Genomic DNA, 26,846 nt, shown 5'->3' with positions numbered 1-26,846 from the left:
TGTTATATGAAGTATGAAAGGATGAACAAATTTGGGTGTTGTATGAAGGAGTATGCTAGGGGTTCTAAATTGTACTCTCAATAATTGTGTCTCAAACCTTTTTTTTTTTTTGCAATGAGTAACCAAAACTTGTAAACTCTTGGCTTCCTTAGGAATTGCTATAGCCATACATTGAGTATGGTTTTCCTGTTTTGTTTCTTTAAATTATACATTCTGAAATTATTTTGGCAACTGAATCCTTTTATTCATAATAAATGGTTATAGAAGCAAATGATTTGTTGCTGTTGTCAAATTATTTCCTCATGCCTCTCTTATGGTCACAAATTTATAACAGATGTTCTTTCCATTCCTTTTAATGGTTTTATCATCTAAAAGGGCCATTACCCAATTCTGGTCCCAGACATCATGGTCTTGGGAGGAGTGAACTGGATACAGACCAAATGTTGTTTGCAAAGTGGCTGTCTCAGATTTGAATCTATTTCCCCACACTTATCAGCCTAATACATTACCATCACACAAACCAGCGACTCCTGCCAATAATAGTTCTATAATCTATGTTGATTACCTCTAAAGAATCATAAATGGTTTATTTTGTTCATATGAGATCATCTTAAATTCTTCTTCAGTTATTTTTTGGTTGGTAATTCTTTTCCAGGTTTTGCTTACTGAACTAGCTGAAACTTGGCCAGCAAGAAGTATGTGGTCGGCAGAACATTTATTACTAAACTATGGAGAGATAGCATTCAAGATTTCTCAAAGAAGTTCTAGGAAAATCACTATGAAGTTCAAGGATTATGTCTCATACATGAACTTTCAGCATGATGAGGACCCTCTCTACATTTTTGATGACAGGGTACTTCAAATAATATTAAAGATATCTTTGAGATGCAGAGCTTCTTAAAACTGCTTGAATTACTAACATTGTATTCTTACAGTTTGGGGAAGTTGCACCAGGTTTGTTGGAGGATTATGATGTGCCTCATCTATTCCGGGAAGACTTTTTTGATATCTTAGATAGAGATCAACGACCACCTTTTAGGTGGCTAATTATTGGGCCAGAGAGGTCTGGTGCATCTTGGCATGTTGATCCAGCTCTTACCAGTGCCTGGAATACTCTTTTGTGTGGACGGAAAAGGTAAGTTAATCGCTGGATGGAAGCAATCTTTCTTTATTCTACCTGATCAGATTCAGTGTTGTGTATCAGTATCATAGTAAGGGCAGATGCCTATTGGTCTATGATACCCAGATACCTCTACATGCCTAGCATACTGGTGTTGGATGCAATACTTACCAGATACAATACTAGATAGTGCATGGACATTTCTAGATGTATCCTATAGCATTGATACCCTTAAAACATGTAACATGGTATATTTTAACAGATTATATCATAAAAAATCTGTACATGTTAGAAAGTTAATTAAATTTGACAATATGTAAGTCTTAAGAAATGACTTTCATCTTTGAAACCTAGATAATAAACATATTATGGTAGGGACGTCAACAGGTGAGGTTCAGCATGGGTTTGCCTCAACCCGAACCATAGTTGTCATTTGTCAAGGTGACGCCTAGGTACTATGGGGTAAGGCTTTGATGATGATGATGAAGGTTTAAACAAATTAGCATTGAAAACTGAAATGCTGTAGCCGAAGCAGTAGAAGAGAGGAGAAGACCAAGAGATGCTGAGAATGTCGAACTGAATGACCCAGTCGACAGTACTATTATTTATATTAGAGTACAGTACAATGTTACAGGAAATGACTGGAATGCCCCTGATTAGTGATGGGACACCCAGACAACTTAAAACACTAAACAAACTTAGGCCCATTAACACAGGCCCAGTACATAACAACTTAAACTCAAATACAGGCTAATAAGAACTCTTATCAGCCGAACCATCAATACATGAAAACCTTCAACCTAACAAGAATGACCAATAATAGTTTTTCCATCTTTCCTGATCTTTTATCATGATTCTTTGATCTTCTTCTTTAATGCATCTAACTTGATTTAAACCTCTTCCTTTTCTTAAAAATATTCACGTACTGAAAATATTCAACAGGAAGACACAATAGCAAATTAGTGGAATAGAAATAGGCTCACCCTAAAAATAACAATTGGTTCCAACAGACGGTTGTAATGTGATCACTAAAAATGGCATTCCATGCTATTGGCTCAACCCCTTAACATTCAGTAGAAATCCTTTATTTGAAATGAGACCTGAAGGAGTTGCAAGAACATGTAACATGTTAAATGGATGAGGTTAGTTTGGAAAAAATTATCAAAGTGAGCAAAAGCTTGATTTTATGATAAACTCTATTCCACTCCTGACCTTGTTTAGGGGTGTGATGCAGGAGCTGAAGAGGCAGAATTGAAATTTTATGAAAATTTATGTATTTCTGTATTTTTGGACAGTAGGGGTATTTTTCTCATTTGTGTAATTTTTGTGGGGTCCAATAATAGGGTTTGATTGTCTAGTTATAATTTGTTTATGTTTAAAATTTCAGTCATTGAATAAATAGGATTAGAGTTATTGAGTGTTCTTTGAATTGAAATAGGATATGACAACTTACTTTGAGTCCAATTAGGATTATTGAGCCTAACAGTTGACTCCTAATACTATTATGAGTCTAACAGTTTGACTCCAAGGATTATTATGATTTTAGAGTCTATAAATATGTATGGACGTTATACAAAAAGGAAATGAATTATATTGAGTTTTCTTCAGCTTATGCTAGTTATGGTGAGTGATTCTCATGCCCTAGAGTGATTCTAGGCACCCTGTGAGTGATTCCAGGTATTTTTTCTCTTCTTTCTCTCCCCATTTTCTCTCTTATTCCTTCAAGAAGCCATTACAGCCATCAACAGCCATAAAATTCTGATCCAAGAAGACCATTCAACATTTTCTAAGGACTAGAACTGAGCTGGTCCTACATCAGTTTGGTATCAGAGCTAATGGTTTATTCACTATGTTCTCACAAAGTGACCAATTCTATAGGCCTAGGGTATCTTTTAGACAATCTTACAAGTCTAGAATCAATGATGATTGGGTCTCTGAACCAGATGAAGAGTCTTTGGTTGACTTATTTGAGAAGATGGTGGAAGAAAACCGATCTAATAATGTTGGCTATGGGAGTAAGGTTTTCAAACATGTTAGAAGAGAAAGAGAAATACTAGATTTCAAAGGAGATGATGATCCACAAGCATTCTTTGATTGGGTTGCTGAACTAGAAGAATATTTTGATTGGCATGATATGTTTGACAAACAAAGGATTAGATTTGTATGCATGAAGCTGACGGGTCATGCTTAAGTATGGTGAGAACTCTTGAGCAACAATTAGAAAAAAAGGCGATGATTCAATTAGTACATGGGCAGAGATGAAGAGGTGTTTGCAAGAAAAGTACATCCCTCTAGACTTCTATGATGATCTATATATGGAGTTGACTAATTTCGAGCAAAAGAAGAAGCAGCAGGTTACAACAATGAACATGAAGTCAATGGGAAGAAGGTACAGAGTTCAAAAGAAAGTAGATAATTCCTTGCAAGTTGATGCCTATCCTAGAGCTGAAGTAGAGGATGAAGCTAAAGAAGAAGAATTTCAAGATATAGGAGTTGTAGATATTAAAAATCAAGAAGGTGCAGGCCAGGAAAAAAACAGAAATTGCTGAAGTTTCCAACACCCATGATTAGCTTGAGGTTAATGGTCAAGAAAAAATAGAAGTGGAGCAAGCTAAAGAAATTCAGGTGCAAGATACAAATGGCTGATTGTAGTAGATCCTAGTATGGAAGTAAGTGACTTTACCTTTCAAGTTCAACTAGAACCAATTCAAGGATTACAACCTGACATAGCACATGGTCCACCAACATCAACAGTGGAAGGAGTCCTAGAGTTTGTTGATGAACCAAGGATAGCAGAACACATAGAGATGGTGATTCCTAAGCTAGAGGTTGAAGGAAAAGTTCCAAATGTTGCAGTTGGGAGTTTGGATAAGCGAGGGAAGATTTATCACAATCACTGGTTGATGAATTAAGTGTTCAAGAAACTAATGTTATTGATGATTTAACAAAGATGGTTATGGAAGGCAGTGTTTCAGAAATACATTATCCTTTTTCTAGTTATGTGTGTGGCCTCTACTCTATAGTCCAAGCATGCAGCTGTGGGAAGTCCTACTCCTTTTGTAATTGGGGCATATCATCTTTTCATCCTCACGTTCTTTAAAACTCAAGGACGAGTTTTTTTGAACCGGAGGAGAATGATGCTGGAGATGAAGAGGCAGAATTGGAATTTTATGTATTTCTGTATTTTTGGACAGTAGGGGTATTTTTGTCATTTTTGCATTTTTTTGTGGGATCTAATAATAGGGTTTGATTGTCTAGTTATAGTTTGTTTATGTTTAAAATTTCAGAGTCATTGCATAAGTAGGATTAGAGTTATTGAGTCATTTGAGTGTTCTTTGAATTGAAATAGGATATGACAACTTACTTTGAGTCCTATTAGGATTATTGACCCTTAACAGTTCGACTCCTAGGATTATTATGATTTCAGAGTCTATAAATATGTATGGACATTATACAGAAAGCAATGAATTATATTGAGTTTTCTTCAGCTTATTCTAGTTATGGTGAGTGATTCCCATGCCCTAGAGTGATTCTAGGCACCCTGTGTGTGATTCCTGGTATTTTCTCTCTTCTTTCTCTCCCTATTCTCTCTTATTCCTTCAAGAAGCCATTATAGGGTCTCAGTTGATACTGCCCTGCACTGCCCCATGAACAGCAACTATGATCTGGGGATATCAAGGAGTTGGATTTGGTATGGAATTGGCTTAATCCAAACCTGACCCTGGTTAGGCTCACTTAACTCAAAATAGACCCTCTATCTGACCAAGGCTGTTCTGAACTCAACTCAATAGGGTTAGATCAAGGCAGATTTTCAACCCATTCACATCCCTAGTGTTGTTGTCGTAAGGTGAGTTTAAAGGCATGAGACTGATGCAGGATAGGATAATTTCAAAGCAAACATGATAGAGTTCAAGTTCATAAGCAAGATAAAAAAGGAGTTAAAGAAAGAAGTAAAATACAAATAAAGTAATAATTAACAAGAGTAGGATACCTGGGACTTGCTCAATTCAATGAATATGGCTCACTATCAATTCAGGGCCCAGCCTCCAGGGAAGTTGTATTAGAAAATATCAATCATATTGAGATTATGTCTGAAAAAAGTGGCACTTCAGGATGTCTTAAAATCTGAAACATGAAACCGATTATACATTGTCAAATCTAAAGAATGTGCATGACAAGAAATAGGATAAAAAGGAATTCCCAATTTTAATGGCACCAAACCACAGAAGATGGGCTAGCAAAACAAGGAGCAACTAGAACTCAGCTTTTCTGGTATCTGATTCCCTAAGAAGGGAATATGTAAAAAGGATGGGTGGTTAGCAGGGCTAGGCCAATTCAAGGGGTGCTTAAGCACACCAATTTATCATCATAATTGTTTACTTTAGTCAATAAAGTTTTCAGTTACTGATATAAAAATGGTGCTAAACCACAAATAAGTTTGAGTTTAGAATATTTGGGTGAGATTTTGATTTTTCCTATGTTCATAAGTGACCATTTAGGACAGAAAGATAATACTTTTTCTCCTCCATCTTCCAATGACTTGTGTTTTTCAGTACAGATTATGCTTCTTGATTTTTTTTCCCTCCATTCTTTATTTGCAGAATTAATTTCTTTCTCTGTTTAGTTGCTCTCTTCTAGAATGTTGTTTTCTGTATTGTAAGGAACTGCATGCTGACAAACATGCCAATTCTTTGTTCACTTTTAGGTGGGCATTATACCCTCCTGGCAGAGTACCTGTGGGTGTTACAGTACATGTGAATGAAGAAGATGGTGATGTAAATGTTGAGACTCCATCATCTCTGCAGGTATCCTAGCTTAACAATGCAACAGTGGATAACCATCCAGGAGTTGAATCTTTTATTTGTTTATTCATATGACCAAAATAATTTTAGGATCTTTTTTTGGGTTTTCTTTGGGTTCTTCTTGTTTCTGGTGATGTCTTATAACCTCCTGCTGTACTTCATCTTTTCTTAATGAATTTTTATTTGATTCTTCAAAAAAAAAAAAATTAATCACTTTGATGTTTCTATATCTTAACAGTGGTGGCTAGATATTTACCCAATGTTGACAGATGAAAACAAGCCAATAGAGTGTACACAACTACCTGGTGAGACAATATTCGTTCCAAGTGGATGGTGGCATTGTGTACTAAATCTGGAGACCACTATTGCTGTTACTCAGAACTTTGTGAATTCAAAGAACTTTGAATTTGTATGTCTGGATATGGCTCCAGGCCATCATCACAAGGGAGTTACTCGGGCTGGGTTGCTTGCTATCGACAATAGCAGTTTTGAAAATGCTGAAAAGAATGGATTCCATGATAAAAATCAGTCTAGTTACTCAGACATTATCAGAAAAAAGAAGAGGCTCAGACTTTTTGAACAGGGGGAAAATAAATTTTGTGGCAATGAGCAAGGCACTACAAAAGATACTTCAAAAGGTTATAGTAATTTGCAAGATCAAGATTTCTCTTATAGTATTGACTTCTTATCCATGTTTTTAGAAGAAAAGAGAGACCACTACAACTCCCCTTGGAGCTCTGGGAATTGCATAGGACAAAGAGAGATGAGAGAATGGTTGTACAAGCTTTGGGTTGGAAAACCAACTCTGAGGGAATTAATATGGAAGGTAGTTCTACATTATCCCTTTGTTTTATTTATTTACCTTTTAAATCTGACAGACTGGTTCCTAATATGAATGACAAGTCATAGAATGTCTAAATGCATGTTAGACAGCTTGGAGAAAGGACAAAGAGTGCTCTAGATGTTGGACATGGAAGACAAGACAACCTTTTCAATATGTGCACACAGCATGAGGAAACACAAGGTGTCCACCATATAGACCACTAGGATAACTACCAAGATCATAGTGGTACATCATTTGAGATCCATCACTTAGTTTGACCCAGTGATTTAAAAGGCACGCCTAGGCGCACAGGTGAGGCACATTTTAGGGTATGCGCCTCGCCTAGGTCCTAGGTGCATCCTTTCCAAAAGGCGCATGCCTAGTGCACCTAGGCGTGCGCCTGATGTGCCTTGCACCTCAGCCCAGGCATGCGCTTTTTTAAATTCTGCGCTTTTGCTTTTCTTTTTCAGCCTAATGGCTGCGCTTTTTTCTTTTTTTTTTATCCTAACAGCTAGGTCGGGGGCTTTGCCTCCAGACCCCCTATTTGCTAATGTTGTTCATTCATTCGTTCCAATAAAATATTTTCTTAAAAGGCTATTAAAGTTATAAAGTCATTATTTTTTGTGTGAGAAATAAGAATTTAAGACCCTAACACGGATTTGTTCAGGCTTGCCTTGAGGGGCGTGGTACAAAGGCGACTCGTAGAATCAAGAATGCCATATGTTTACATCACATTAGCTACTCGAAGTAATGTAATTGAGGAAAAAAAGAGATTGTGGGTTTTACATGCTTCAAAATTCTTTATATGTTTGCTTTTGTTTTTAAATTTTCATTTGAATATGCTTTACATGTTATTTTATGTATTTTAATTTTAGACAATAGGTTTTTTAAAACCTTTATTTTAAAATTTAAGTTTATATTTTTTATTAACATTATGTTTAATAATTTTTTATTATTATTTTTTTAATTTTTTGGCATTTCTTTTGAATTTTCTGATATTCGTTTTTTATTTTTTAGAATTTTTTTTTTGTATTTTGCGCCTTGCTTCAAAAAGGCGCACACCTCACCTTGTGCCTTGCGCCTCAGGCGCAAATTGACCCATAATCTCCTTGGTCAAGTATTCACACATCAGGTGATCCTAACCAGACGTGTACATGACATTTGTATCAGAAAAGAAAGAATGGATTATATTTAGGATCATCCAATCAAGTTGAGATTTTGCCTAGGAGAGCCCTTAAATGGAGCCCCAGTGGCAGTCATGTCATGTGCCAAATACCCTTTTGCTACTTGTGTTTCCCATCACCATGTGCACCACAACATGATTCCTCAGAGAATAAGTAAGAAAAGCATCTTCCTAAGATGCCTGAAAGACTCTATTTTCCTTTTCTCATTTATTTTTTAAGGAACTAAGTGCAACATGAATGGATACGTAACTAATATTTTACGCAAGAGGTATTTAATCCTTTTGTTTTGCATGAACCTGTCCAATGACTAATGCTGCATTGGTTTTGTACTTTCAGTTCTTTGATTACCTTAACTTCTTTGTACATCATCTATAATATGATTAGTTCATGTCTTGAAATGTCTTAGGGCGCATGTATAGCACTAAATGCAGAGAAATGGTTAGCATGCATGGCGGAAGTATGTGCCTTCCATAATTTACCTTCTCCCTCAGATGATGAGAGGCTTCCTGTGGGCACGGGTAGTAATCCTGTAAGTAATTTCCTGGCCATCTATGCATGAATCCTGATATTATGAAAGTTTAGTTAGAAAACCTACTCTTTCAACGTTATCCAATCACACCAGATATCTCTGGAGTCTTCATTAAGATTTTTTTTTTCATCTAAATTATTAAATTCCTAGGGCATGTTAGAGGACAATAAATTAAAAAAAAATATATATATATATGTAAACCTTCCACAAAGATTGATTTTCTTGTATGAAATAATTAAACAAATCAACTTATCGTGGGGTGTCTAGTTTGAAGCATGAAACTTAGAGGTCCATGATACTATTCTTGGGGATTTCTGTGTATAGAAAAGGAGTTGTCCAATTCATCATAATTTTGAGTGTTGGTTTGTTTAGTTCCATGCAGTGATGCATATAGTAGATTGGTCACTAGTTCCATACTTTGTGCACACTGTATCAACTGTGTATTATATAGGATGCTAGACATCATATTATCTATCCATTATTCTTTCTCCACAAGACCAAAACCCTTCCTGTTCTCATCACCATTTTAAAGCTCAAGAACATCATTTTACCTCCTTTACTCCTCATTCCTCCTAAAACCACCTCTCCCAACTCTAGCACATCTTCAGAATAGATCTTTAATGTTGCATCACAACTTAAATGGCCATGGAATGGAGCGGTGCTGACTGCTATTTACATTACTATTTTACAATGACAGGGGCACACATGGCCTTTTTTCTCTTACCAAAAGAAATAATAAGTGTAAGGGCTAAAAATCAAACATCCATTTTTGCATTCTGGTATATCATGTTGTTGCTTCTCTTATACTGTGACAAACTGGGGGAAAAAGGTTCAAATGATTATATTCTCGTGAAGCACGGAGTCGTTAGTGAAATCAAAGAAAACAAAAGCAACAGAATGGAGAACTCAGCCTAGATATCTGATATGTTTCTTCCATTTTCCCTGTACGTATCAAAGTGAATGGTTCTCTGAAAACAGGAAGGGTCATTTTTATCCAAAAAAACAAAGGGTTCAAACTGTTTTTGTTTGTTTTCATATCAAGATAATAAAGTTAGTGAACCAAACTGATAATATGCCCGGTTCCCGGTTTGTATAGTCCTACTATCCAGTATGGTCCAGGTTTTAAAATAGTGCCTTCCGATTATTAAAACTAGGGAACTAACCAGAAGTTAGTTTTTTATTTTATAGAATTCTTATCATCTAGGCACCTGCTTAGGCAACTAGGCTATTAGGTGCACAAATGTTGCCAGAATTGCGTAGATGCCTTGAAGGCATCAATTTGCAGTGATCACTGGTCTTCAATGATGTAGCCATTAATCTTCATTTCACATGCTCAAACTATCATATTCTTATTTCTTTTATCTTTCCTTCAGTTTTTGCCATCTCAAGAATCCTTTAATGTACTTATTTTTAGGACATACTGATTCAAATTACCTGATACAGAAGGTTTAAACAATACCACTTGTTGGTTGAATTTTGCTCAGCTGTCCCATGTGTTTGTTAATGATATTTAAGCAACTTGCTTGATCATGATAGACATTTATATATATATATATATATATATATATATATATATACTCTCCACAAAAGAAAATGTCACCTTTCATAGCATAAAAAGTGAAGTGTCTGTTTTTAATTAGCTTACTGGAGGTTCCATTGTAACCCATCTACCAACTTCTCAATAGGTTTATCTCATTGCTGACCATGTTATTAAGATCTACGTTGAAGGAGGGTTGGAATCTTCTCTTCATGGCTTGGGCACCGAGGTATTGTTTCAATTTATGCTATATCTTGTTGTCAAAGATTTAGACCTTGTCTTATGCGTTGTTATGAATTTTCTACCACTTGGTCACAGCTTGAGTTCTACAGTCTACTTAATAAAGTCAGATGTCCTCTGAAAGATCATATTCCTGATGTTTTTGCGAGTGGGATTGTCTTCTATGAAAACGGATCTTATAAAGCTGTGCCATGGGATGGAAAAGGAGTTCCAGATGTGATTTCCAAGTACAACGTGACTTCGGGAAATATATCAGCAGATGGCTTCTCTTTTGGTGTATGGAGCAAGAAAATATTTGAGTGTAGAAAAGTTGGCTCACCAATAAATGAATCAACTAGTTCTGTTGAACATACAAGGATATGGCCATATATAATAACTAAACGATGCAAAGGACAGATATTTGCTCATTTGTAAGTTACTCCAGATTTACTCATTTCATTTCTAATTGAGCAAGCTTAATATCTAAAATTTCTGATATGCCTGAAGTAACATGATTGGAATTTACTAAGTTGGGTCTTTACATTGTTTCTGTTTTGTTTGCAGAAGAGATATACTATCATGGGATGATGATCTAAATTTAGCTTCATTTTTGGGAAATCAACTGCGTAACCTTCACCTCTTACCAGTACCTGCTTTGGATGAGTCCATATGCTCAGATAGTCAAAGGAAGATAGATTTGCCTTTGGTGACTTTTACAGAAGTTACTGAGAGGTTCAGAGTACCAGCAGAATGGGTAATTTTTGTTGAAACAATGACCAAGAAGAAGAAGGATGTCACTAGCCGCTTGGCTAGATGGTATGACTTATTTCACCATACTAGAACTTTTTCCAAGGGTACCATGTGCTTAGAAGGCATTGAGATGTGCATTCATTTGATGTTTTTCACAGGGATAGATCTTTCGTGTTAGTTCTATTGATAGTAATTATTAACTGTGAGCTGTTTTTTTTTATTATTTTTTTGATGAATCAGTGTTTTAAAAGAGCAAGGCACAAAAGGCATATGGGCCAATTTGTGTCCAAGGTGCAAGGCGCAAAAATACAAAAAAAAATGCTAAAAAATAAAAAAATGTGAAATTTTTCACAAAATGCCAAAATTTTCAAAAAATATTAAACACAATATAAATAAAAATATAAACTTAAATTTTAAAATAAATGTTTTAAAAAAACCTATTATTTAAAATTAAAATACATAAATATAACATGTAAAGTGTATTCAAATGAGAATTTAAAAATAAAATCAAACATATAAAACATTTTCAAGTATGTAAAACCCACAATCTCTTTTTTTCCACAATTGCATTACTTCAAGTAGTTAATGTGATGCAAAACATTTTACATTCCTGATTCTACGAGCTGCCTTTGTGCCACGTCCCTCGAGGCAAGCCCAAACAAGTCCATGTTAGGGTCTTAAATTCTTAGTTCTCACAAAAAAATAATGATTTTATAATTTTAATTGTTTTTTAAAAAGATATTTTAGTAGGACGAATGAATGAACAACATTAGCAAATAGGGGGTTCTCAGAGCTGCTATGGTACCAGCTGCTAGGTTCAAAAAAAGCAAAAAAGCATCAAATTTTCAAAAGGCGCACGCCTGGGCTGAGGCGCATTAGGCACACACCTAGTCGCACCAGGCGTGCGCCTTTTGAAAGGGTTACGCCTAGGACCTAGGCAAGGTGTATACCCTAAATGCACCTCACTTGTGTGCCTAGGCACACCTTTTAAATCACAGTGATGAATAAAATGTGTTTAACAAGATTTGAACCCATGACCTCTTATTTTCATATATTGCTTATTTACCATTAGTCCACCTCTTTACTTGTTTAACTGTGAATTGTTATTAGCAAATGGTTAAGTATGGACCATTTCAGTTGTCAAATGATCAAACTATTGTAGCTATCTGATCTGTTTAGTTTTTTCAAGACAGTGGTGGCAGGTTCACTGATTTAATTGTAACTGTTGGTTTGGCTGTTTTTAGTGTTTATGTTAGTTATATTTGTGTCTTAAGTTCTTAGTTATTGGGCCTTATTTATTGGGCCTAAATTTGTTTAATGTTTTATTTGTTTTATTTGTCTAGGTGTCCCATCACTAATCAGGAGCATTCTAGTCCATTCATATAACATTATTTTATAATCATCTATATAAGATTGTAGGGCCGGCTGAAGTGGCTAAGCCACCTTTCTCAAAACTTCTTCTCTTCTTCTTCTTCTTCTTCTTCTTCTTCTTCTTCGGCTGCTGTGTTCCAGCAAACATGGTATCAGAGCACTAATCTGTCTATCTGGTTACAGCCGCCACCTTTCTTTGCTCTTCTCTATTCCTTTTTTTCCTCTCTCTCTCTTATCTTGGTCGCTGTGAAGAAACCCTAGGGCTGACCGTAGAACACAGCAAGGTCTGTATCTAGGGTTTCCCTTGGTTGTAGGGCCCAAGGGGAGTTTGTTCTAGAAACCGATGCCCTACTAGACACCTTGTAGCAGGTAGTAGCCATTCGGCTGCTAAGAGAGATCTGTGTGGAACAGATCTAGGTGGAAGGACTGACTTCGACAGTCCTAGTACAGATCGTAAGGGTGATCCCAGTCTACGAGAGCAGAAATCAAAGCCCAGTCTAGTCCAGAAGAGTCAGCACAGCACAGAGGCGGATTGTTCTTGGTTTCAGACCTGTTACAAGGGGTTTTCAGACCTGCAACAGCTTCGGTAAGTCTGAAATAGTGTTCTTTGTACTGAGTTTTCAATTGTGATCATTGTAAGAGGAAGGAGATGTCTTCAATATCGGGAGAAGTCTCTTCTAGGGATAATAGAACTGGTGGGAGGTCTCCTAATCTGGAAAATCCAAATCTGCACAGCTTGCAGATCACAAGTGTATTGTTGGATGAATATAACTTCAGAGAATGGTCTGTTTCAGCCATGCTCTTTATTACTTCCCGGGAACTGACGGGTTATTTAGATGGACAAAAGAAGGAACCTGTAGTGGGTAGTGCGGAGTATGCAGTATGGCGTAAGGAAAATGCTACTGTTATGTCCTGGCTGCTTGTTTCGATGACTCCAAGAGTGGCCAGGACTATTCAACACTTTCCTACTGCTGCTAAGATTTGGGAGAAAGTCTCTAAAACTTATGAACAGAGAAAGAACAATGCCAGAATTTATAGGCTAAACCAAGACATTGTTGCATTGAGACAAGGAGATATGACAGTTGCAACGTATTTTGCAACCCTAGAAGGACTATGGGAAGAACTTGATCATCATCTTATTCTTGATTGGGAGAATACAAAAGACAAGGAGAGGCATGACAAACAAATTGAAGAGGGTAGAGCCTTTATGTTCTTGGCTGGTTTAGACCCAATGTATGAGAGCATAAGGTCTCAAATTCTGGGAAGGGATAAAATGCCAAATTTACACCATGTCTATTATCTAGTAAGGAATGAAGAGGTTAGGAGGAAAGAGATGCAAGTTGACACTCAAATACAGCCAGCTGAACAGCCTGTTGAACATTCAGCCCTGATTTCTTCAAACCAAAAGGGGACCAAGCATTCAGACAAGAGGCATCTTAAGTGCTCTCATTGTGGTGGTGAAAGGCATGTAAAAGAGACTTGTTGGGTTCTTTATCCTCATCTGAAACCAGCTGCGTTAAGGAAAGACAAGAAGCCCCAGAAGAATCAAACAGCAATTGGGAACCATGTTACTAGTCACTGTGGTGATAGCTCGAAGAACACATCTACAGTTGCATCTTCTCCCATGGGACAGACTGCTAATTCCTCCACATCCGGGTCCTTGGGTTTCACTGCTGATGAGGTAGAGGTCCTTAGCCGGGCCCTAACCCGTCTAAGGACTAATTCCCTTGCTTCCACCTCTCTTGCCAAATCAGGTATTGTCTCTGCTTATAGCACAACTAGTTCTATAGACTCTACTTCTTGGATTATTGATTCCGGTGCAACTAACCACATAACACACATGTCCTCTTTATTTTCTTCTTACCAATTGATGTCTGGGGCCCTTCACCCCTTGTTTCTGTGAATGACTTTCATTACTTTATCAGTTTTATTGATCACTACTCACGATGCACATGGATCTACTTGTTAAAAGGACGTGATGAAGTGCCACGGATAACCATGGCATTTTGTAAAATGATTGAAACTCAATTTGACAAGAAGACTAAGCAATTCTGTTCAGACAATGCTGCTGAATATTTTGAAAGATCCTTGAACTTGTTCATGGAAGATGCTGGCATGCTACATCAGTCATCTTGTGCTAGTACCCCTCAACAGAATGGGGTTGCTGAGCGCAAAAATAGACACTTATTGGAGACCGCTCGAGCTTTATTATTTCAGCACAAGGTTCCCAAGCACTACTGGTCTCAAGTAGTCCTTACCGCATCATATCTAATAAATCGGATGCCACCCTAGGTGTTGGGTATGAAAACTCCTTTCTCTGTCCTTTGCCCTAATCTTCCCGGCTTTCCTCTTCCACCTAGAGTCTTTGGTTGTGTATGTTTTATACATGTAAAGGATCCAAAGAAGACCAAGTTGGATCCTAGGGCTACGAAGGGAATCTTTCTTGGGTAATCTCCTACACAGAAATGTTACAAGTGTTATGATCCTGTCACCAAGAAGAAATATGTCACAAAAGATGTGGTATTTTTTGAGTCTCACTCCTATTTTCATTCTTCCCAGAATCCTCTTCAGGGGGAGACTAGTGGGGTGGAAGGGGATTCTTTTTTCCCCTCCTTTTTTGTGCCTCTTTCTACCTCGGGCCTTCCATCTTCTCCTCCTGATCCTCCTAGTTGTAGCATCTCGGGTGAACCTAGTGAGGCTCCCATTGCACCTATTAACACTCTTGATGTTGCAGATGTAACTGAGGACACCAGTAAGCAACAGTAAGCAACAAGAAGATATAAGAATCACCTACAACAGAAGGAAAAAAGATCCTCTAACTCATGGCAGCAATCAATCGGACTCAGATCAATCTGCCTCAGCAGCTCCAGGTAATCCTATCACTCAATACTTCTGATTTGGATCTCCCTATTGCTCTTCGTAAGTCTACCCGCTCTTGTACTATCCGACACCCCATTGCTGAATTTGTTTCTTACTCACATTTATCTCCTCGTTATTATTCCTTTGTGTCTGCTTTCTCCTCCGTGCATGTTCCTACTAGGTACTCAGAGGCAGTGTCTGATCCAAGATGGAAAGAGGCTATGAATGAAGAAATGAAAGCCTTAATGAAAGCAAGGACTTGGGAATTAGTGGACCAACCAGAAGGGAAGAGCACTGTGGGATGCAAGTGGGTGTTCACTGTAAAGCATAGGGAGGACGGGTCCATTGAAAGATACAATGCCAGACTTGTGGCAAAGGGGTTTACTCAAAAGGAAGGGATTGACTACAAAGAGACCTTTGCTCCAGTCGCGAAGCTCAACACAATCCGGGTCTTATTGTCATTAGATGCAAATTTCTCATGGGAGCTATGTCAGTTGGATGTGAAGAACACCTTTCTAAATGGTGATCTATGTGAAGAGGTATTCATGGATCCTTCACCAGGTTATGGCTTTGATGGGAAAGTATGTAAACTGAGGAAAGCATTATATGGCCTTAAGCAGTCTCCTCGGGCTTGGTTTGAGAGACTTTGTGGGGCCATGAAGAGAGTGGGATACACTCAATGTGGTGCAGATCATACTTTGTTCATAAGGAAACAAAATAGTCGACTTACGGTACTCATCGTCTATGTGGATGATATGGTGATTACAGGGGATGATCTGGAAGAGATAAAAAGATTAAAGGAGTTCTTGGCTTCTAAGTTTGAGATCAAAGACTTGGACCATCTAAGATACTTCCTTGGAATTGAAGTTGCTAGGTCACAAGAGGGCATCTATATATGTCAACGGAAGTATGTCCTTGACCTTCTAGGGGAGACAGGTATGATGGGGTGTAGACCAACAGATACTCCAATAGAACAGAACCATGGTCTACAGGAATCAGTTGGAGAGGACTACCTTGATAAAGAAAGATACCAAAAACTGCTAGGAAAGTTGATATATCTGTCTCTCACTCGACCAGATATTGCTATGCTGTACATGTTGTCAGCCAGTTCATGCACTCTCCAAAGATTCCTCATATGAGAGCAGTGGAAAGAATTCTTAGGTACTTGAAGACTTGCCCAGGAAAAGGAATTTTGTTCAAAAAACACAATAAAATTGAAATTGAAGCGTATACTAATGCAGATTGGGTTGGCTCTATTGGCGACAGGAAGTCTACTTTTGGGTATTGCACGTTTGTTGGAGGAAATCTGGTTACATGGCGAATATAAAAGCAGAATGTGGTTGCTAGATCAAGTGCAGAGGCTGAATATCGAGCTATGGCTCATGGTGTTGTTGAACTACTGTGGCTTAGGACCCTTCTTGTTGAGCTCGGGGTAAAGGTCGAGTGTCCACTCAGGCTGTACTGTGACAACAAGGTTGCCATCAACATTGCAAATAACCCAGTGCAACATGATAGGACGAAGCACATTGAGATTGACCGACACTTCGTTAGAGAAAGAATCGTTTCAGGAGAACTCTGCATTCCTTATACTCCTTCCGAGATGCAGATTGCAGATGTGTTAACTAAAGGACTAGCTTCAACGAAGTTCTCAAACTTACTTGGCAAGCTAAACATAACTGACATCCATGCTTAGTTATTGGGCCTTAATTATTGGGCCTAAACTTGTTTAATGTTTTATTTGTTTTATTTGTCTAGGTGTCCCATCACTAATCAGGGGCATTCTAGTCCATTCATGTAACATTATTTTATAATCATCTATATAAGATTGTAGGGCCGGCTGAAGTGGGTAAGCCGCCTTTCTCAAAACTTCTTCTCTTCTTCTTCTTCTTCTTCTTCTTCTTCTTCTTCTTCTTCTTCTTCTTCTTCTTCGGCTGCTGTGTTCCAACAAACAGTAACTATCCTCTATGCATGCAGATGTTCTCATATTTGAAAATTGTAGGTCAAGGTGGGACCATTGCTGATGGTCCTAAACTTCCGTATGGTAATAAAAGGCCATTACCAAATTTCAGTCCCAGCTATGACTTCCTAAAGCTCAAAAACCTCAATGCAGACTTTCTTATGAGACACTCTATATAGATAAAAGTACCTAACAATAAGCATATTTTCTGCATGCTTTGTGTCTTAATTATAAGCATGGGATCATGTTCTAACTCTTTTATGGAGTTCGAATTTAATGAAGCAATAACAACTTTGGGAGTTTATTTGATTTGACTGAATTTTAAATTTTTTATATTTTTAAACATCAACTAAGTTCCGGACATTGTTCATGCAAATTTTTCAGTATGACGACATTGACAATGTTCTTTTCTTTGAGGTGAGGAGCAAATTTGCTTGTATTTTGACTGGAAAGTTGACTGACAAAGTTGAGATTTAAGACATTGTTCCATCCATAATTATTAGTATATTATAATATTATTTGGACTACAAATGGGTTTTCTGTGTCTCACTGAATGTATTTTCTTTACCACATAGGTTATGTTCTTTTATTTGCATCCAGTGGTATTGATAGACTTGGTGTCACAATTACTGAATTTAGAAATCCAACTTGATAATTGGAATCCTGCATAATCTTAAAAAGGAACTAAAAGATGAATATAGATGTAAAACAGTCCTTCAAATCTGATCACAGCAATAAAAGAACAGAGAAAAGAGATTACAGAAGAAGGAAGAAGATGGAGAAGAAAGTTTGATGGATTCCCTCCTCTTTCTCTCTCTTAATCTTTTATTTAGTCTCACTTAAAAAAGACTAATTAACAGGCCTATAATGAAAATGCATTAACACATAAAATATAAACAGAACACTACGTAAAGTATAAATAAGTACTAGCGCCCATTCGGCCCAGTCTCTCTACAAATATGAATAGCATGTGTCAGTTTCTATTTGCAGGGGTGATCCAATTCCAAGCAATCTGATAGAGAAAGTAGAAGAGTACATCCCAGATGATTTATCAGTGTTGCTTAACATATTCAAGGTTTTTAAAAAATTCCCCACTTTGTTCTTTTCACAACTTTATGATATTTTTCTTCTTCCTATGATCTCTAAAATTATTTTTTGTCTTATTTTAGGATGAAGATGGACAATACAAGGCTTGCAGAACTTCTACCTGGATACACTCTGATATCATGGATGACAATATTCACATGGAACCATGTTTGCTTGGTTCTGAAAATGGTTGCAGTGACATAAGGGAGCAGCAGAAATGGAGTCCTAACCACATTCTTGACTTCAGTGACCTGTCCATAGGTGAATGATTTTAATAAGATGGTTTCACTAGTTACATTGCAAAGTTTTAATTTAGTGGAACCTAATTCACTGTTATCAGGATGGAAGGATGGGATATGTGCCACCTTCCCAGCTTATGTGTACAAATGGTCGACATTTGGATAGGCATTACTATTTTTTTCAAGCCATAACCAATCCAATTGGATTACTGACTTAACAGCTTTATCTATCTTTTTCTTCCTTTTTGGTCTAGAAGGAAATATAAGACATTTTATGAATGGTCAGTATCATCAAATCAGGTTGATCTTTGCATGTGAGAAGGTTGCTTTTTTAATCACCAAACAGTTCCCTATTTGTCCTCCTTGCACACATGTGTCATGTGTACTACACATGAGAAGGGAACTCGTTATTTCATCTTGATGCAAGTAGCCCTTTGCTAAAACATATGAAAAATACTATTCTCTAATCATTTATATTTTCAAACCATCACTATAGGGTGCAAATTGATCCAAGTTGCACAGGTTAGTGTAGGGAACTTTCAGTTTGTACTTGAAATGTATCACTTTTATGAAGTCAGAAAATGAGATAGTAAACATAGTTATAAAAGGAGTTGTTAAAACAAGATTTGATTGATTACTTGTCAAGCTGGGCATGCTTACCTTCTATTCTCAGCTTGAGGGGAGCATAGAGAGGTTTCAGTTTGTACTTGATAGTCATATTATTACTTGAGTGAGTGCATTAATGTCCTGTACATCACACTATAAGCATATTACTTAAGAAAGGGCCACTAGCCCATAATTGACTGCTTAAGCTGTAAACCTGCCACAATGGCTATCAGTTTTATATGTCTAGTCCAAGCTCAATCCAAGTTTAGTTGTTTATTCCTATAACAAACTTGAACACTATGTACTAGTTTTATCTTAGAAAGAAATATATGTTCTTTTAACTCATGATTTACAATTGGTAGCTCACCATAACTGATTTCCTTTGCAGGCGACCCCATATATGATTTGATACCAATACATCTGGATGTATTTAAGGGAGATTCACGTTTATTTTGGCGCTTCCTAGAAAGCTATAGGCTTCCTTTTATGAGGAAAACATCAGAGTGTAGACCACTAGAAAGTGGAAATAAGTTTGAACGACTCTCATACCATGCCATGTAAGTTAAGAATATGCTTTGTCCTACTGTTTATTTCATCTCTTGGCAGGGTTATTTTTGTTAGATTGTTAATCTAGGTGCATGATGTGCATTTGAATTTATTTTGGCTATTAAAATGTTAATTTGTTTACTGGGCTTTCACAAAAAAAGGCAATATCCACATCTGAGAAGAGAATCAGTTTAATGGTTTGGTATTTTCTGGGTATTAATTACTCCAATATTCTTAATTTATATTTTAATATTCAGATAGAGAGCTTCTCCATCAGAAAAGTGGCATCTTATTTTCCCAAGAAAGAGCATCTCAAAAGTGGTTACTTCCACTCTCAAGCAAAAGTTTCCTTCCTCAAGCATGTGTCTACCCACTCAAAAAAAAAAAAAAGCATGAGCTTCAAATGGTAGTTACCTTCACTAAAAAGAAAAAGGAAGCAAAAACAAAAACTCATGTCAAACAAAAAAATAGGTGTCAAACAAAATTTATCAGAATACATGAATAACAAAAAAAAAAATCAGAATACTGGCCCTGTACTTAGTACGGAGGGTCATTCTCTAGTACAATACAGAAGTATAAGCATGCTGATAAAAAATATATAAAAGTATAAGCACTACATAATACTGCCAAACCCTCAAAACCAAACCTGATCAAGAATTGAGGATTTAACCTTTGAGCATAATCCACTGATTGGCATCTTCCCTTCAATAATCCTTGGAGAGATAACACTTCAGTATACCCTTGCATAGATAATACCTAAAAGTTCTTGGTGTTTAATTGAACCACTTTAGGGAGTGGGTTGTGGTGCTGTGCTACTCAACAGCCCCTATGGGGATTCGGGTGTATATCAAATGCCAAAAAAAAAGAACCACTTCATCCTAAACAAGGGACAAAGAGAAGTTCTAAATATTTGTAGTATGGAGAACGAAATCAGTTTTATTCAAATTCCTACACTAAATTCCGGATTTGGGTGATAGGAAGTAGTGATGAGTTATTGGAGTTATTACCATGGTTCAAAGTATCGATACACCTTTGTGTATTGGCAGAGGTGTATCGGTACTTTACACCATATGCCTTTTTTTAGTTTTAAAAAAATGGATTCCTGAAAACACCTATAAACAGGTGTATCAGGGGCCCAAACATACGATACGGCATGCATGATACGGGGCATATCGTATCGATACTTTGAACCTTGGTTATTACTATTCTTACAAAATTCAAATATGGTAACTTTTTACTAAATTATTTATTTATTTATTTTCTGGTCATTTCTAGTTTCTTTTGATTAAGTTAGTTTTAGTGGGATTAGCAATGAGTTATTGGCATTATTTTAGGAGTTAAGAGTCTTTATTTAAGTGTCCCTATGGGTTTCTCTTGGTTTTGATGCAATTAGAAGTTGTTTGACTCAATTTTTTAGTCTGTAAAGGGATATTTGAGCTCTTATTTTGAGTCTATATATATCATTGTGATCAAAATTAGGAGAGTTGATTTGATGAATAAAGGTTTTGTTTAATAAATTCTGCTTCTTTTTTTGGTTATGGTATGGTATGAAGAGTACAAAGAAATATCATATTTGTTTCCTTTTTTGGTTTCCGTGGGTAGTATCCGGCCTTTTAGGGGAAGAAGCAGGTCATACTTTTCTGGGAAGGATATGGGTCTTTGTTTATGCAGTACAGCATGAAGTATGATTCAATTGTTGACATGGTTCTCATGCAGGTTGTTCTGCACTGTGAAATGGTGCGGCCCTTCTAATTGATTAACAATCCAAAATTCCCCTAATTGGATGATCATCCTAACAGTTTGAAAACCAAATTAACGTAGAGAAAGAATATTAATACTGGCCAATTACATCATATTAGATTTTTATCCATTGATACAAGTACTCGTATGTTTGCCCTACTTCTATTTTATTATAGTAGGAGTACCGTGCCGTAAGCATCACAATGATCCTAATACTTATTTCCATGACAAGTGTGCATATTACAGATGTTATATCATTTATTAATTGTAGCCGAGGAAAAATTTTATAGAGTGCATATTACATATGGACATCGTATCATTGCAGGTGCTACTGTATCTTGCATGAGGAAAACGTCCTAGGAGCCATCTTTAGTTTGTGGAAGGAACTGAGAGGAGCCAATTCATGGGAAGAAGTTGAAAAGACTGTGTGGGGTGAATTGAACAACTATGAGGGCTTCTGCTAATTAGTCAAACTCCTCTTTTAGTGACTGGAACATTTGATCCGTCAAGGGGAATCTCTGCTGGACGGTTGGCATCTTATTGCCGAAATTGTTGTAGAAGCTGATTACCGGCTGTTGCCGCTAATTATTTTGATGCGGTTTTACTAACAGATAACTTGCATACTTTGTGCCATAGAATTTTCCTTGATATTTTTTTGCTTCAATATCTTATTTATCCTGCTATACTGTGCTCTTATATATATATATATATATATATATATATATTTTTTATATATATAAAGTAACTAAACAGACCTTGGTGATTTGACGATCGTGTATTATTAAGTCTTCTTTTACTTCTTACATTATAGGCAGTTTGCTGTGGAGGTTTTTTTTTTTTTTTTTTTTTGTTTGGTAATCAGTTTGTTGTGAAGGTTGTTCATTAAAACTTTGTTCCTATTTAGTGTTTATAAGGTCCCTCGCTCCCTCTAGGCCTAGGGGGCGGGGGAAGTTAAACCCAAACAGGAGAAAAACAAACCCTCTTTTATGAACCAATCAGACAATCACAAATCAGCGTTCTCACCGGTCAAAATTGGCTCTCTGGAATTTGAACCAACCATTGTGTTTGTGTATAGTCTTTTCAGATGGTTCCCACCTCGCAAAAATGGGCGTTAATTCTGTAACAAGTAACCTAGCTAAACAGATGATATTCAAACCGACCGACCGACCAAGCTAGGTGGTCCCCTTCCCCTATTACTAGGCCCATCCTGATATCAGTAATAAGTCCGTCCGGCCGCTTTGTTATCTTCACACGACGCATTGATCCATCCAGCCTCACTTTCTATCAGGGTACCCACAGCCACAGGTGATGGTGATGGCTTCCTGCTCCTGGATAAGAGTTCCCACACTCCACGGAGCTTCTATCTTTTCTTTTCAGTTAAAGGAAGTTGACAACAACCTTCAAGGAAGCCTTATCTTATTTCCATCCAGTCTCTCATCTTTCTTTGCAACATTCGGATTTTAATGGTGGGGGTACAGCACGCCTTTATATATCTTTGTCCACTAATCCAATCCAAAACTTAAGTTAGAGCTTCAACCTCTATTTCGACCAAATATATTCATTATCCATCTTTATTAGCTAAAGCCTAAAAGTAATGACGACTTGGTCTGACCTCTGACGTACGCACCCACCCAGGCATCGAAATGCTCGATGTCATATGATATGAGACCTCAAGGTCCTCAAGCCAACCCAGATAGTATATGTTGGAGTATGGCCCAGCCCAAGGAGTAGTAACCTAACCATCAAGCATAGATGTAAGGCTTAATTTGGACGATCTTAACTCTCAACTCTTAAGCATATTCAATGCTGGATGCTTATGCTTATGCTCCGGATAGAAATTTCAAAAATAACATGCCAATGCTGCCCTAAGTTGGATGACTATAGGCTAGTAGTGGACTGTGAGTATGATGGCCTTTGGACTAGAGCCAAAGCAAAATGTGGCCCACCCAAACCGCAACAACGACATTACATCAGTAATTGGAATAGAACGACATATTTGCACTGAGGAAGCCAAAGGTTATACGTCATTCTCTTCATCTATTTTCATGAGTCACTTTTCCCTAGCAGCAGAGAAGATTTAGAAAAGCAAGCAAGTGTTTTGTATCACTCTCAACCGTGTCATCGACATTAGTCACTAGGAATTTAGCCTTTCGTTCTCTACTCTCTACTACTACTACTACTCAGTACTCACACGCCAAATAATCACTATTTCAAAAAGCAGGCCTTCCACATTAAAGCCTTTAATTTGCGGTCAATATTCATCATTTTAATTCCGCTGTTGAAGAGCCAACATCAATATCAATATGACAATATTCAGTTTTATTTATTATTAGAGAATTAATTCCGATCACGGGAAGAAGAGGGAAGGAGGGGGCCACCCGGCACCCCCACTTGGTCTTCTACTCTTCTACATCATCTGCTTTACGGTGGTGAAACATCTCAATTATTGGGCCACAAAGCCCACATTCGATGAATAATTGAACATTTTGGATGACTGAGGGTGGACTGTCCCCATTCCACAACCCCAATCAGATATTTACTTGTATAATTTTACTTTATGCATTATGGGCCCCCGCGCACCCCAGAGGCCTAGGGATGATCCCCTCATAGCCCATATTTATTGCTTGAACCAATTCAATTAACCAAAGAAAAAGGGTGGGCCCAATCTGTTGCGTAGGATAAACATGAATTCACGGCCAAAAAGTATTCACAATCTCACGAGGTGGGTGTCGGCGTGTCCCATGGGGCAAGGGCCAAGAGCCAAGGGGAGTGACGATCAACGGGGAGCCCACCCACTAACACCTTCAGGAATCTTCTCTTCTGGGCTCGACCTCCCTCTCCCATTGGGTATCTGGGCCTGTATTTTTCCCCTCAGGCCCCCCCACAAATGAGATAACGAACTTCGTTCATGGCTGACACTGAGACACCCATGCAAGAATCTCGCGCCATTTGTTGCAACCTCATCTTACATCATCCATCCATCCATCCATCAACCCATGCCCCATGCGGCCATGCCCCATGCCCATCCATCCGCCCATGCTTCTCCAACGTATAAAAATATCTGGGAACTTTCTCATTAACGCTATCCCGAATGGAGTGATCACATCACCAAAAGCATCTCTCGCTCGCCTTGTACCCACAAGATGATGCATGCGCTTCTTATCCAATTCCTTTACCTCCTCTTCTTCCTCCAGATAAAAACCACAGCTGCTGCACCAACCCAATTGAGACCTGGTTTCTATGCTCAGACATGCCCGGCAGCCGAAAAGATAGTCAGAGATGTGATAATCAAAGCCATGAAGAGAGAGCTCAGAAGTGCTGCCTCAGTCATGCGCTTGCAGTTCCATGACTGCTTTGTTAATGTAGGTTTCCCTAATGTCCCTAAGGTTATTTGGGTTCCCTTCTTTTCTTCTTTACATTCAGTAATTAATCTACAAATTGCTTGTTTTACTATTTGCCAATGCAGGGTTGCGATGCTTCTCTGTTACTAGATGACACACCCGATATGCTCGGCGAGAAACTCTCTTTGTCTAACATAAACTCGCTCAGATCCTATGAAGTCATCGATGAGGCAAAGGAAGCCTTGGAGCAGGCCTGTCCGGGGGTCATTTCTTGCGCAGATATCATAATCATGGCCGCTAGAGATGCCGTTGTATTGGTAACAAACATCAATTACTGAAACTGCAAGCACCCAATTAATTCCATTGATATTTCACATTGTGCTTTCATTTACCGGAGTAATTTGTGTTTTGGTTGCAGAGTGGAGGACCCAATTGGGAAGTCAAGTTGGGAAGACTGGATAGTTTGACAGCCAGCCAAGAAGACTCTGACAGGATCATGCCGAGCCCCAGAGCCAACGCGAGCTACCTCGTCGATCTCTTCAGCCAGTTCAACCTCTCAGTGAAGGACCTAGTGGCCCTCTCGGGCTCTCACTCCATCGGCAAAGGACGATGCTTCTCGATCGTGTTTCGCCTCTACAACCAGTCGGGCACGGAGAGGCCTGACCCAGCTATGGATCCCAAATACAGGGAGAAGCTGGACCAGCTCTGTCCACTGGGAGGAGACGGGAACGTAACAGGGGACCTGGACGCAACTCCTTATGTGTTCGACAACCAGTACTTCAAGGACCTCGTTTCCTTTAAAGGCTTCCTTAATTCCGACCAAACACTCTTCACGTCAGCCGCTCGGACACGTAAGTATGTCCGATATTTTAGCAGGGACCAAGAGGCGTTCTTCGCGGCCTTCGTCGAAGGGATGATAAAGATGGGTGACTTGCAGTCCGGCCGACCAGGGGAGATCCGAAGGAATTGCAGAGTGGCAAACAGCCGGCCCCTACATGCGCTTTTGGAGACTTAGAGAGAAAGAGTAAACAGTTGTGTATACCCGAATTAATAGTTACTTATTGGAGGAAATCTATAGTTTTTCAAGTAGTATGCTGCCTAGTGCCATAATCTGTCTTCCTAGTTGGTTTTAGTGGTGTTTGGGCGTGTTTTAATTATCAATCTCTGATCCTCTGTTTTTCATGAATTGCATTAACAGAAACATAGATACAAGCCTGCATCAGTCGACAGTCGGCCATCTTGTATGGTTGATGGAGAGGCATTCGGCCATGAAAACGCACTTGTAGACGACTAAAAGCATCGAACAATGTGATTGTTGGATAGGTCCTCATCTACTAGCTGGATGGATCAGATTATCACGGAGCTCCGGGATTCATCATTCACCACGCCATGTCTAACAGAAATACAAAGAAATTTTTGGCATGCTCAAACAATTAATGCAGCAGACGACTTAGTAATGAAGCAAGTTTGACATTAGGTTGAGGGCAAATGCTAGCTAGCATGTGAAAATCAACAAACAAATGGGTGGAGGGAATAATAAATAACTAAAGAAAAGGGTAAATTGCTCAAACTTCTCTAAAATTGTTGGTTGTTGCTAAAACCTTCCCAGAAGTTTGGTAATTACAATCACTTCCTCTGAAGTCTGAACTTTTTGACATAATTGTAAGTAGGTTCCTCGTTAGAATCTTCTAAACAGAGGCAACAGCATGAAAATGTCCAAAATGCGCATACATCTGATTATTTTTCGAAGTATCTATTGGGATAAATCACTATCCCAAACCCTTATAATCTCTTTTTTGAAATTGATTTATTTTTCAAATTTGTCATTTATATCAATCACTCTAAGGTAAAGCTTTGCAATTTTAAATTCTCTCTTCTTTTTTATTATTCTTAAATTTGTATTGTTTTTTCATATAAACCAACCTAAATGGTAACTCCACGAGTGTTTTGGACATTTTAATGGCTCTCGTTAGAGGATTCTAATATATTCTTTGCAACTGTATCAAAAAATTCAGAGAAAAAATTAAAATTACCAAATTTTATGAGAGATTTCAGCAACACTCAGAGGTTTTAGAAATTTACCCTAAAGAAAAGGAAAGAAAGCAACAAATGATATGAACCCCCAAACCATCCCTAC

At 37.9% G+C, this 26,846-nt stretch overlaps 2 protein-coding genes across 6 annotated transcripts in view; both read left to right on the top strand.

Annotated features, from left to right (window-relative positions):
• LOC104608655 (putative glycosyltransferase) overlaps positions 1 to 22,032 on the top strand; it is a 40,618-nt gene extending 18,586 nt beyond the window's left edge. For 2 of the 3 annotated variants that reach the window (XM_010274702.3, XM_088891138.1), the window contains 12 exons: positions 656 to 853; positions 936 to 1,135; positions 5,826 to 5,925; positions 6,161 to 6,748; positions 8,336 to 8,458; positions 10,144 to 10,224; positions 10,314 to 10,645; positions 10,779 to 11,030; positions 18,142 to 18,226; positions 18,321 to 18,498; positions 19,471 to 19,639; positions 21,694 to 22,032. In XM_010274702.3, the coding sequence (XP_010273004.1) occupies positions 656 to 853; positions 936 to 1,135; positions 5,826 to 5,925; positions 6,161 to 6,748; positions 8,336 to 8,458; positions 10,144 to 10,224; positions 10,314 to 10,645; positions 10,779 to 11,030; positions 18,142 to 18,226; positions 18,321 to 18,498; positions 19,471 to 19,639; positions 21,694 to 21,832 (2,445 nt within the window). In that variant the 3' untranslated portion in view covers positions 21,833 to 22,032. The remainder of the gene's footprint in view (positions 1 to 655; positions 854 to 935; positions 1,136 to 5,825; positions 5,926 to 6,160; positions 6,749 to 8,335; positions 8,459 to 10,143; positions 10,225 to 10,313; positions 10,646 to 10,778; positions 11,031 to 18,141; positions 18,227 to 18,320; positions 18,499 to 19,470; positions 19,640 to 21,693) is intronic. The other variant, XM_088891139.1, reaches the window with a different exon arrangement.
• A 2,404-nt stretch (positions 22,033 to 24,436) lies between these two features.
• On the top strand, positions 24,437 to 26,576 carry LOC104608654 (peroxidase 17-like). Of its 3 annotated transcripts, none has more exons than XM_088891168.1 (4): positions 24,437 to 24,730; positions 24,835 to 25,026; positions 25,128 to 25,733; positions 25,908 to 26,576. In XM_088891168.1, exons 1-3 carry the CDS (start codon positions 24,512 to 24,514, stop codon positions 25,722 to 25,724), a joined length of 1,008 nt encoding a protein of 335 aa, XP_088747294.1. In that variant the 5' UTR covers positions 24,437 to 24,511; the 3' UTR covers positions 25,725 to 25,733; positions 25,908 to 26,576. The 3 variants fall into 3 exon arrangements, with proteins under 3 accessions (XP_088747294.1, XP_010273003.1, XP_010273002.1); XM_010274701.3 differs by having other exon boundaries at positions 25,128 to 25,740; XM_010274700.3 differs by lacking the exon at positions 25,908 to 26,576 and having other exon boundaries at positions 25,128 to 25,870.
• Positions 26,577 to 26,846: the final 270 nt, after the last annotated feature.

Source organism: Nelumbo nucifera, chromosome 1 (genome assembly GCF_055504915.1).
Source record: "Nelumbo nucifera cultivar China Antique chromosome 1, China Antique-T2T, whole genome shotgun sequence".
Classification (NCBI taxonomy): domain Eukaryota; kingdom Viridiplantae; phylum Streptophyta; class Magnoliopsida; order Proteales; family Nelumbonaceae; genus Nelumbo; species Nelumbo nucifera.
Note: the sequence above shows the minus strand (reverse complement) of the source record. Positions and strands in the feature narration are given on the sequence as shown.